A 13369-nucleotide genomic window follows, 5' to 3' on the forward strand; every position below is an offset into this window, starting at 1 on the left:
AGTAGCATTTCTAAAAAATAAAGGGGGGGGGCACAGATATAAGATGATTTATTCAGTGAAAAAGCAAGAGCAAAAAATCACTAGTCACCTTAGGTCAAATTAGCCTTATGAATAAAGGTTTACAAGAATGTATTAAAACTTGTGAATTGTTTTTACCTCCCTGTCCTTAAAAAGGAAGGCACACAAAAAAGAAAATAAATGCAATAAATATTGTGTCCAAGTAACCAAGCAAAAACTGTTATTCAGAAATGACAGTAGTTCTAAGGCTAGCTTAAGTACTATTTCTAAGGGTGGGTAATCAATACTATAGTAAAAGTTCCCAATTCTGATCTTATCAGTCTGTCCTACTTAAAAGTTTTCAATATAAATCAAAATTTCATTACACTTTGAATAGTATAAAGCACAGACTAATGTTTACTTATTACCTTAGCCAGATATTGTTTCTATCATAACTGAGCCAAAAGCAATGATTTGTGTTAGAATCACTCAAAAAAACAAAAAACAGAGTAACTGGACACAAGTGAACTTTTCACTCTAATCTGACCTAAAAGTCTTATAATAAATAAGCCTGGCCATACTTACAAGATACAGAATAGTAGAGCTCTGAAAGAGACTTTAGCCAACAATTGAATCAAAGAATATTAATAATTTCTAAACTTTTGTGGGATAAAATTCCTAAATAGGTTCATAAAAATATTATCTAGCTCTTGCCTAGCATGAAAAGAACTAAGATGACTGGTGCTTGAGCATATTGAATGGGCCACCTGAGCATTCATTTGCCTCAAGGTAACGAATCCACTACAGATATCCTGGTAAAATTCTTTCCAACATGTAACAATGCTGCTACTGCAAAAGAGGCTACAAATGAGAAAAACCGTGAAAGAATAAAAACACAGTCAAACTTCTTTATGTTTTCCAGGGAGTTATTTTTACCAATACATACATAAAATATTTCTGTAAACCTTTAAATGGAGTTTTGGAAAATGTCTCTAATGTGTAGTCAAGGTCAGTGCAGAGGACATCATAATGAAGTTTAACTGCATTTTAGTTTCAACAGATGGGGGGAAAAAAAAGCCCATTGTACTTACTTTGTAAATAGTGCAAAACCATCAATACAAGACTATAGCTGTTTAATGTGCCACGACTAGCGTCATTTATTTCATGGTGACTTGCCCACTTCTTAACCACCAGTACTAAAGGACGAACTCGACTCTCAACTGTAAGTAAAATTAAGACTTAAAAATAGTGAAAGAAAAAGATAATTAAATTACTATGAATGTTTACATAACTTTCTGCAGTCTCACCAGAAATTTCATATCTTATTATGCACTATCACCTGCACTTATTTATAAACTCTGCTATTACATATTCTAAGACTGATTCTCAAATTTAACATTATACCCTTAAAAATCAGTCTATTAAAATACATTTGCTTTATCTAAACTTCTGAAGCAAATAGTAAAATACATGATAAAATATATAACCAAATATAAGAAATTATATTTTTTAAAATATGTATAAATCAGTATTTATCAGAAAACCTTTTGCTCAGGACTATATAAATTTTAAAGAAAAAAGAAAACAAACTCATAAATAGAATAAAAATGAGAAAACTTACGATATGCATAGGTTCTGAGCAGGAATGTGTTTCTTATTCCTACAATATTGTTTACATTCAAGTCAAACTCCACACAACTAAAGAGAAAAAAGATGATCAATCAAAATTACAACTTTAAAAATATCAACTCCCTAGTATTTGAGTTAATATTTAACCACGTAAACTAGCATGAAACCAGAACTCCTAGAGTTATAATTTTAAGATCAAGGATGGAATAAAAATAAATTAAAACTGGGCCCATTAGTTTCTAAATTTTTAATTGACTTGTTTCTATTTTCTCTATTGCAATGAGAAGTAAGTATAGGGAGTGGGGTGGAAACACTCGCAGAGGGCACAGACTACACTTCGGGCCTAGCATTTCCTAGGTTTGTGATTTGAGTCAAATCATTTCCCCTTCTAAGCATTAATTTCCTCATCTGTAAAATCAGGAAAATAATATCTGCCCTACCTACTTTGCAAGGTTGTTGTAAAGAAAATACTTTTAAAATCTCAAAGCATAACAGAAATGAGTAGTTATTATTAAGAATAAGAATAATTGGGGCAGCTAGGTGGCACAGTGGATAAAGCACCAGCCCTGGATTCAGGAGGACCTGAGTTCAAATCCGGCCTCAGACACTTGATGCTTACTAGCTGTATGACCCTGGGCAAGTCATTTAACCCCAATTGCCTCACCAAAAAGAAAAAGAATAAGAATTTATGAAAATTTTAATAAGTTAAACTTACATGGAAGAAATTGCTTTATAGCTTTAAAGAGCTGTTCACACTTTTATTGCTTGATTGGAATTTGGTTATACTGGTTATTACTTGATGGACTAACTAAATGGTCAAAAAGATATGAAGAGACTATTCTCAAAAAAGAAACACAAATTGTCAGTAATTATTGAAAAATGTTCAGGCTAATCAAAAAGAGAAAAGTTAAATCAATTCTAACGTGGGCATAAGATTGCCAAAAAGCAATCAATGCTGGCAAGTTGGAGAGGAACAGAAATGCTCATTCATTCTTGATCGAATTGTAAACTGGTAGAATCTTTTGGAAAAGAAACCTGATAATACAAATTTACAAAAATAATTATGCCCTGGCATCCAATCATTTCATTGTTGGGAAAATGCTTTAAAAGTTACAAAAAAATAAAGAGTTATCTTTTCAATGATTGTCACAAGATTTTTTTTAAGTGTGAAAATCTGGAAACAGCTTCCTAAACTGTGGTGCATTAATATAATGGAATACTATTGAACAATCCAGAGCAACAAGTATGAGGGAAAGAGAGAAATCTAAAAAAACTTTTATAAAATAATGCAAATAAAAGAGTCAGAAAAATAGAACACACTAAAACACCCTACATGAGAAATGAATGAGAATGAATGGACAAAGAATTATAATGAAATCTTAGATGGAGTGACTGAAAAATTGTTATGATAATTTATGCCAGAGGTTTTTAAACTTTTTTGTATCACAGACTCCTCAGAATAATGCTTGCTGCCTACATTTATAATCAAAGGAAATGCTAAATTTTATTTGATGGTTAGTAATATGTAATTTCTCCCCCAAAAGGTCCATGAACGCCCTAAAGTCTAACCCCAGACCCCTGGGGACAGGAGATTTTATGCACACTAGTTTAAGAACCCCTGGCTTTATGCTTTGAAATATTTTAAATGTAAATAATTAGCAAAGCAAGTTTAACTACTTGTATCCAATGTCAAGTTCTTTATAAAATATTTAGGTGGTTTTTTTAATCTAAATAATTGCAAAGTAAGTAGTTATATTTTCTTTTCTTTTTTTTGGGGGGGGGGGGGAGAACAACTATTTATCAAGCACCCACTATGTGCCAGGCACTGCTTTACAAATATCATCCCATTTAAACCTCACAACAACCCTGGGAGGTAGGTGCTAGAGATTTAATATTTTTATAAATCATTTTTAAAATAAATGGACTGAGTTATAAATCTAGTTGTTAGAGGTTTTCCTTGTAACAATATTTTGTATAATAGCAAGATTTAGTCCAAATTTAAATATAAATTATTTTTTAGAATTTTTTAGTAGTAATGCTCCAACTATGTATTTTCAGGGACACATGAAATTAAAGGACAGAACTACAAAGAGGAACAATAAAGTAGTTTTTAAGTCATGTAAATTTTTTCCACTTAAACCAATATTGGATCAAAAATTTGCAAATGTAACTATCTTGGGGGCAGCTAGGTGGCGCAGTGGATAGAGCACCAGCCCTGGATTCAGGAGGATCTGAATTCAAATCCAGCCTCAGACACTTGACACTTACTAGCTGTAACCCTGGGAAAGTCACTTATCCCTCATTGCCCCAACAAAAAAAATATATATCTTAAAAAACAAACAAAAACCAAATGTAACTATCTCTAATTAAACTTTCTGAGCAAGCTGAGTTTCATATTCTAAACTAATATAAAACTATAAAAATCGTTACTTTAAAATCCATGGGAATAAGGAAGCAAATATTCAGAGTAAAAATAAAGGTTCCTGCCAACACATTACAGTGTCCAAATGAGCAGAATAACAAATTAATTCATCAAGCAAAATGAAACAGCTCATGACTTCTGGGAAGAAATAGTAAAATCAGACTCAAAAGGATAAATTTTTTTAAAAGCAATTGCATCATGCAAGCCAAGATGTCAAGAAGCAAAAAATAATGACAAGCCCTGCAAGCAATAGCAAGAGATAAAAGAGTAGGATCCTCTACTACTTATATACAGGTCAGGTATGCATATTAAAAGCAACATTAAAACAATGGATAATATTCAAGACTATGAAGAATTTATCTACAAGAAAGATGCCTGTATTTAAGTTAACAAAAATACTTTACAGACTTTATTTATAAATGAAGATGATATGTTTACTACCATTCAACATTTTTCTTTTTCAGGTATTTAATAAGTCCTATCATATTTAAATTACCCACACTACTAGAAACAGTATAGTAGTATAATTTTAAATTGTACATATTTGGCTCTAAAATGCATCTTTTTAACAGCAGATTCATATTCCTAATTATGTTTTTCTTAGGCTATCATTGAAATTAATTTGTATTCTCTAAAGACAAAATCTAATATCTGAGAATAGAAACACAGGTGGAAACCAACCTGTGATTTTAAAATTTGGCACAGATAATCCAGAAAGTAATTAATCAACAGATAAAATACTTAAAGGTTGATTATTTCAGTAACTCTTTTTGCTGTTATTACACATAAGAGTCTAGTACAATAACTATAAAGGATTCAGGGCCTGAACTAGTAAATGGGAAGGAAATTTAACTACTTAGTATTGTGGCAAAACCAAAATAAAGACACGATAAGTAATTTTAATTTTATTATCTAATGGACTTCATTTTTAGGTAAGATAATACGTTAAATTACAATTGCATTTATCTCAACTGTGCCAAAGTAGCATACTCTTAAATGATACACTGAACTGGGCTCAAGTTTCCCACACTCTTGAGAATGACTTTATCCCTACCTCTATTCCCCAACCCCCACACCCCCAAAAAGCTTGATTTCTATAAAGCTAAAGTGAAAAGCATGGTTCATGAACTAGATAAATCTTGCTCCCCTGATCCTATTTCACAAGTGTATTAACTCTTTTAGGTCAATAGAGAATATCAATAATCAATTACTGTCAGTATATTAAATAGTATTCTGATACCTTAATTTTGTGGGTGGGGGTAGGGGGCAATGAAGATTAAGTGACTTGCCCAGGGTCACACAGCTAATAAGTGTTAAGTGTCTGAGACCACATTTGAACTCAGGTCCTCCTGAATCCAAGGCCAGTGCTTTATCCACTGCACCACCTAGCTGTCCCTGATACCCTAAAAATTAAAGCACAAAATGCTAATGCTTTAAATCTGATTCAAGGATAAGCCCTTCCAGTGACAAAATCTGGTCTATTAAATCTATTAAAACAGTAGTGTCAAACTCAAAATAGAAACTGGAAACCAAGTATCTTTTGAATACTTCTGTGCCATTTAAACATGGCTACTTATGAAAATTACTGAAATTATTTCATTAAATGTATTCTTTATCATGATCCAAGATTAAATGACTAAATCCTGTAGTATCCACAAACTGTGAGATATGGAATATATGGGTAGTGGGAAAGAAACAAAAGTATGAGTTAAAGCAGAGCAAATAAAAGTTCTATTTTCATATAAAAGTCAGTTTTATTCCAAGATAGCTTCTTACTGTATTTAAATGTTTTTATACTATATAAGCATGACTTACAGTCTTTATTTCATTATTTACACTTTCCACCAATTTCATCTCATACTTGTAATGAAATACAAAAAAAGGTACACATATAAACTACATAAACTAAATCAATTCCACGGCAGCAAAATCCAAACATTATTCCTGGAAATAAGTTATGTACACTCCAAAACATAAAATTCAACTTTGGGCCCCCACTTAAATACTATAGATAAAAATTATTCATTTTCTTTTGCTTTCTTTTTTTTTTTTTTAAGTGAGGCAATTGGGGTTAAGTGACTTGCCCAGGGTTACACAGTTGGTAAGTATTAAGTGTCTGAGGCTGGATTTGAACTCAGGTACTCCTGACTCCAGGGCCAGTGCTCTATCCACTGTGCCACCTAGCTGCCCCCCCTGCTTTCTTTTTTATATCAGTGCAAATTATGTGTGAGCATCATTAAGGGGAAATTTTTAAAATAAAGTCATAATTCATACCAATCAGCACATATAAACACGAAAATATTCACAACAAATCTCTCCAAAGACCTCCCTGCTACCAATGAATGGACTTCCCTTTGTATTTAAAAATAAAGAGGATGTCTTTGGACTTCTATTTTCATTAGTGACAATGAATTTGCAATGATCATCTTTTTTTTTTCAGTCTTACCTAAGTTTTATTATGACCATGGCACATAACAAAGATAGACCTGAGACTAGAGCTCAGGTATATTGTATAAGAGCAATTCATACCTGTGACTTTATCTTAGTGCTATGGTCTAGCTCACCACCTAAAGAGACTACTTATTACTAGACAAGGCTAAATAATTCTAGAATATAAAGATCTCTAAGTGAATGACGTCACATAACCTGACTCCATAATATCATTCTGGATTTTTCACCTAGACCTGCTTTTACAACTTATTTAAAACTCTGGAAGGGATGCTTTTATTTGTAATCTAAAATTCTTCTCTTGAAAATTCTGTTCTTAATAAAAACATACAATGGAATGCTGAATGTTTCAAAAGTTCTAGGTGAATTAACAAGTTGTAATATGAATTTGGTTTATGTGAACATTTTTTCAAATTGATGAAAATATCTAATTCATGAAACAAAGATGGGAACAACTGAACAACATCCTAGAAGCAAAAGTACTCTGTCTGGATATTCCACAAAAAGGAATACTCTTGATTTAATAAAAAGGAAATTCTGAAAACTGTTAAGACAAAGCTATCCACCAACAAAAAATAACAAGTACAATTAAGCAAGTTATCTACAAATGATTCAAAGCAAATGAAAAGGCAATGTTCATTAACTACTTGCCTGACTTTATCCCTGAATTTTACAATTGGCACTTTTGCTGGAATCAGCTGAGGTCTCTCAATGTAGCCTGCTGAAGAAATAAGAAAAATACAGTGAATATATATTTAAATATTGATACAGTTCTTGATGCTCCAAGTTCCTCACATAAAATTCAAGTATTTACTATGCTGAAATGATATTTTTAAACTGATAGCCTTGAGAGACAAAGAGACCAAACCACAAACCCCAGATGACAGTGACCTCTCCTTAGAAGTCTCTTAGCACTTTGCCTGAAACTTTTTCTTGTACTTTCCTTTTCTCTTATGTCAGTTATGGGTACCTGTCTTCCCTCTAAGAATTCTGTGTTAAATGGCCACCATAACACAATTAAGGAAAAACTTACTTAAGTGTATTTGACTGTGAAATGTTTTTTAACCCATATAAATTTCCTACTACCACACTCCCTAAGTTCTGTTAACTTTACTCTAAAACAGAAGTAAGAATCATTCATGCATCTGGCTGCCAAGGCCACTTAATATTCCAGGATATCCACACAACACTTGACAAATTTCATCAAAGATTTATTAACTGTCAAAACTATAGTAAGAGTTAGAGAAGGGAAGTAACTTGTCTCAGGTCATATGACAAGACAGAGAAGAGAGCTATTTAGTCTAGGGCTCATCTCCCCCGTTCTTCAGCTGCCTTTTATGCACTGTCTTTTCCCCCCATGAGGACGCAAGCTACCTTGAAGGCAAGGACTATCTTTCCTTTTTTGCTTACATTTTTTTCTTAGTGCTTAGCACAATGTCTAGCACATAATACACACTTAATAAATGTTAGTTGACTTAACAGTGGTACCCCCATTTATTAAAGAACAGTAAGTCACACCAAATCATCTAGCCAACACTTGGCCTACCCTGTCTATGGTTGAAAAGTACTTTTAAAATAAAAATCCACATGAGTTAAATGAATAAGTTTCACTATGATTAATGCCATTTCCAAAATACCTAAATAAGAATTCAGCTTAGAAACAGGGAGAACTTGGATCAAATAGTGTCACTCAATTTCAAAAATTTAACATTAAATCCATGTTTATTCTGAAAAGAAACTACCAACCCCCAAAAAGCTTTTAAAATAAAAATGCCTGATTCTACAAAACAGGCAATGCAAATTGAAACTTTGTTATCCTTTATTTAGTTACATTAAAACAAATAGAAAATAATGATATGTTTCAAAAATAATTTGATTAAAAATTCAAATCACTAATTCAATTCAATAAGCATTTATTAAATGCTATTATGTGGCAAGGCAATATGCTAGCCAACAATTATACAGAAACTATGAATATAATTCCTGCCCTCAAGCTTACATTCTACTGGGGAGACATGTAGTATATACATAAATAAGACTGGTACAAGGAAAACTGAGTGGGGAGAAAAGGCGAATTAAGTAAACTATTTTCCAATATTCAGTTTTATCCTTTAGTTCTTTCAGATATATTAAATAAATTCATGGTATAGCATTTTTCACCTCTAAAATTAACTGGGCCTCAATTTGCTGATCTGTATGTTAAATAAGGAGGTTGGACCAAATCTATAGATAACTAGATGTCATCGGAGGTCTCATCCAGCTCTTGGACTATGTTCCTATTTTATACTATACATATATACACATGTACACATATGCACACGTAAACATGCACACACACATGGCATTTTCTAACTCTGAAATTCGGGGGTTCTATGATGCAATAATCTAATTTCTTTCTACAAACCTTTCAGCCTCAGACTTAATTACCACACTTCAATCCATCTCCCCCATTAAATGTTGGCACTTACTGATTAAATATCATTTTACAGCCTAATTTTATGTGATGCAAATGCTCAGGCAAAAGGAGAAAGAATTAAATAGGAGACAGAACTATGGAGTCAGGAGATCAAGAGGTACTACAGAAAGCCCTCACAATCTGCCTCCTCTCTTATCTTCTTGATATGATTACACACATTACTCCTCCTCCCAAACTCTTCAAGGTTTAGTTAACTCCAAGTGTTAACTCCTTCGAAAAGCCTTTCCTAACTCCCCCATTTGTTAGCATCCTCCTCCAAATTGTCATGCATATTTATGTGCGTGTGTGTGTGTGTGTGTGTCTATGCACACTCATGTGTGTATCCTGTATTTAGTCATCTGTAACCATATTATAAACCTTTAGAAGTAAGCTCCTTAAGGGCAGGGACCGACACTTTTGTATCTCTATCCCAGCACTGATCAGTGTCTGAAACATCATAGACCCTTATTAAATGTTTCCTGATTGACAGTCAAGGAACAGAGAAGTAGGAGGAGAACCGGAAGAATTTAAAGAGTAAGGGCTGCTGATTGATGGAGAAGTTCTTAGGGTCTGAGAAACAGTAGAGTGCTGGTTAATTAAGAAAGGAAGATGATATTGTTGGAAAAGTGCTGAGGCTTCAGAATCATTTCCAGCACTACAACTCCCATTATACAATGAGCAAGCCACCAATAACTTAAAGACTTTCCTTTCCTCCAAGTTCTCTATTGCCTAGCATTCATTACCTGCTTCTTCACGTGTCAATGTTCCCAGCAAACTTGACTAACTCCATACTTCTCCCCTCTCCTGGCTCTACCCCTTTGGTCACACCTAGAATGGTTTCTTCCTTCTCCCCAATATCATCTCCATATGCTACAATCCTTCCTACCCTTCAAAGACCCAAATCTCGCATTACTTCATCCGTGAAGACTCCCATTCCCAACCACTGACAAAAACGATTTCAGCATCCTAAAAAAGGCCTTACGGCCTCTGCCCATCCCTTTCTTTTGTGCGGATTTCACTTGTCCTTGTTCTTCTTGTTAGTAGTGTACTTGTCTTTCACCTATTTGACTATAAGTTTGAGATAAGAGCTTGTGTCAATCAATCAAAAAGCACTTATGAAAACACCCATTATGTGTTACACATTGTGCTAGTTATTGGAGGTAAAATATGAAAAATCAAACAATCCCTACTCCTAAAGCTTACATTCTTCTAATGAGGGAAGCATATCTATGACTTTATCCTTGCACTATATACCTTGCACATAGGAGGTACCTAATGGGATCAACGATTTAGAACTGAAAAAGACCTTAGAAGTTCCTAGCATATTGCCTAGGCACTTAATAAATGTTTATTAATTTACTGACCTAGTTCAATCCCTTCATTTTACCCCTTCACTCAAGGAAAAGAAGACTCAGAAAGATGAAATGATTTGTCCAATATCACACAGGTTTGTTGTTTTTTAGTTATTTCAGTCATGCCTCACTTTTTGGGACCTCATTTGTGGTGTTCTTGGCAAAGATACTGGAGCCGTCTGTCATTTCCTTCTCCAGATCATTTTACAGATATGAAACTGAGGCAAAACAGGGTTAAGTGACTTGCCTAAGGTCACACAGCTAGGAAGTGCCTAGAGTCAGATTTGAACTCAGGAAGACTGAGTCTTCCTGACTTCATGCCTGGCACTCTATATATTACACCACCTAGCTGCCCTTGTCCCACAGGTTAGTGTGACTGAGATATGAACCCCAATACTGACTCCAAATCCAGCCCTCTTTCTACCGCAAGACTCAGCAAACTAAAAAAAGAGTCAGCAAACTACTGTCCAAGGGCCAAATTAAACTACTGCCTATTTTTCACAGCTCATTTTTCAACAGTAGTTTTTAATTTTTAAATGTACATCAAATGCTACTTCTTCCAATCAATCAATCAATCAATCAATCAATCAATCAACAAGCATTTATTAAGCTGTCTACTATGTGCCAGGCTGTCTACTTTATGCAAGGTTCTGGATATATAAAATCAAAACTACAGGGACTTCCGGGGCAGAGCCAAGATGACAGAGGAAAGGCAGTGAGCTTCCGAATTCATGACACGATCACTCCAAAAAACATCCAAATAATGCCATAGGAAAATGCCCAGAGCAGCAAAACTCACAGAAGAATGTGTTGAAATCATCTTCTAACCAAGAACGACTTGGAAGGTCAGAAGGAGGGAGCTGCTGTGCTGAGGCAGGAGTTGAGCCCAGCCCCACAGTTACCCTGACACAGATCCAGTCTCAGGAAGTCCTCACCACAGAAGGAGACCCCCAGAGCCTCTGAATCAGCTGAAGCACCAGTATCGTCTGGAACTAAGCTCACAGTCTGGTGAGTGGGCTGAGCCCTGGGTAGGGGGGAGACTACAGGGGTCTATGCTGGTGCTAAGGCAGAACGTGGATTTTACACCCCTGCTGAGAACCAGGTGGTAGGCTCCAGTAGAAGTGGCCCAGGTGGGGGAGGGGCACAGGCTCCCTAACACTAACAACCACAACACACAAAGCTAGTTGATTGGCAAGTTGGTCTGGGGTCATCTAGGACCAGGAAACAGGCCAGGCAAGGGAAGAACCTGATTCTCCTTAAATCATACCACCTGGGACTTCTTAAGCTTGGGATACTGCAGCCTGGAAACAGTGCCCCACTTTAAGGAGCTAAAAGTCTAGTAAAAGAAAGGCAAGATGAGCCGACAGAGAAAGGTGAGGACCATAGAAAATTTCTTCAGTAACAAGGAAGACCAAGGGGCACTCTCAGAGGAAGATGTCAACATCAGGGCCCCTATATCTAAAGCTTCCAAGAAAAATATGAATTGGTCTCAGGCCATAGCGGTGCTCAAAAAGGACTTTGAAGATAAAGTTAGAGAGGTAGAGGAAAAAATGGAAAGAGAAATGAGGGTGATGCAGGAAAGACATGAGAAAAAAAGTCAACAGCTTGAAAAGTCAAATGGAAAAGGAGGTACAAAAGCTCTCTGATGAAAATAATTGCCTAAGAACAAGGATTGAACAAATGGAAGCCAGTGAGTTTATGAGAAACCAAGACACAATAAAGCAAATCCAAATGAATAAAAAAATAGAGGGCAAGGCAATGTGAAATATTTTCTGGGAAAAACTGCTGACCTGGAAAATAGGTCCAGGAGAGATTATTTGAAAATTATTGGTCTACTTGAAAACCATGATCAAGGAAAGAGCTTAGACACCATCTTCCAAGATATTCTCAGGGAAAATTGCCCTGAAACTCTAGAAGAAGAAGCTCAAATAGAAACTGAAAGAATCAACCGATCACCTCCAGAAAGAGATCCCAAAAAGAAAACTCCTAGGAATATTATAGCCAAATTCCAGGGCTCTCAGGTCAAGGAGAAAATATTGCAAGCTGCCAAAAAGAAAGAATTCAAGTACTGTGGAGCCCCAGTCAGGATAGCACAAGATCTAGCAGCTTCTACATTAAAAGACCGGAGGGCATGGAATGTGATATTCCAAAGGGCAAAGGAAATGGGATTACAACCAAGAATCACCTACCCAGCAAAACTCAGCATTATCTTTCAGCCGAAAAAATGGGACTTAAATGAAAAAGACTTTCAGATATTTGTGATGAAAAGACCTGAACTGAATGGCAAATCTGACTTTCAAATACAAGACCCTAGAGAACCATTAAAAAAAAAAATTAGAGCTGGGGGACATACCTGGGGTCATACAGTGGGTGACTGTCTTGTGTCTGAGGCTGGGTTTTGGCTGGGATCCCCCTAGGTCCAGGGATGATGATTTGTCCACTGTGTCACTTAGCTAGATGATAACATCTTTAGGGTTAAATTGAGGGGTGAAGGGAATTCACTGGGGGAGGGGGAAGGGCAGAAGTGAAATCCTACATGAAAGTAACAGGAAAAGGCTTATGGAGTGGGGGAAGAGATGGGAGAGGAACAGGGCAGTAAATGAATTTTACACTCATCAGAAAAGGCTCAAAGACCTTAAACTCATCAGAGCTGCCTCAAGGAGACCTAACAGACACACCCAACTGGATGGAGTAATCTATTTAATCTGGGCAGTAAATGAGCCTAACACTCATCAGAATTGGCTCAAAGACCTCAATCTCATTAGAATTGGCTCAAGGAGGGAATAAAGTACACACTCAATTGGGTTGAGTAATCTCTATAACACTGCAGGAAAATAGGAGGGGAAGGGGATAAAGAGAGAGGGGCAAAAGAAGGAAGGGCAGAGTGGGGGAGGGGAAAGACTGAAGCAAATCCCTTTTGAAGAGTGATAGGATGAAAGAAGATGGATAATAGGATGAATATCATGGGGAAGGGAATAGAATGGAAGGGAAACGGTTAACAATAGTAATCATGAAAAAGAGAAAAGGGGGAAAAATTGTACAAAAAAAAATATTTATAGCAACTCT

The 13369-nt window shown here is 35.5% G+C and overlaps 1 protein-coding gene across 3 annotated transcripts in view; it reads right to left on the bottom strand.

Annotated features, from left to right (window-relative positions):
• TENT2 (terminal nucleotidyltransferase 2) overlaps positions 1-13369 on the bottom strand; it is a 71602-nt gene that overhangs the window by 35570 nt on the left and 22663 nt on the right. Inside the window, exons 9-11 of one of the 3 annotated variants that reach the window (XM_043976559.1) lie at positions 7148-7217; positions 1619-1695; positions 1089-1217 (exon numbers count right to left, since the gene is read on the bottom strand). In XM_043976559.1, coding sequence (XP_043832494.1) covers positions 1089-1217; positions 1619-1695; positions 7148-7217 — 276 coding nt within the window. Of the gene's footprint in view, positions 1-1088; positions 1236-1618; positions 1696-7147; positions 7218-13369 lie in introns of all 3 variants that reach the window. The other 2 variants (XM_043976558.1, XM_043976560.1) reach the window with 2 other exon arrangements.

Source organism: Dromiciops gliroides, chromosome 1 (assembly GCF_019393635.1).
Source record: "Dromiciops gliroides isolate mDroGli1 chromosome 1, mDroGli1.pri, whole genome shotgun sequence".
NCBI lineage: Eukaryota > Metazoa > Chordata > Mammalia > Microbiotheria > Microbiotheriidae > Dromiciops > Dromiciops gliroides.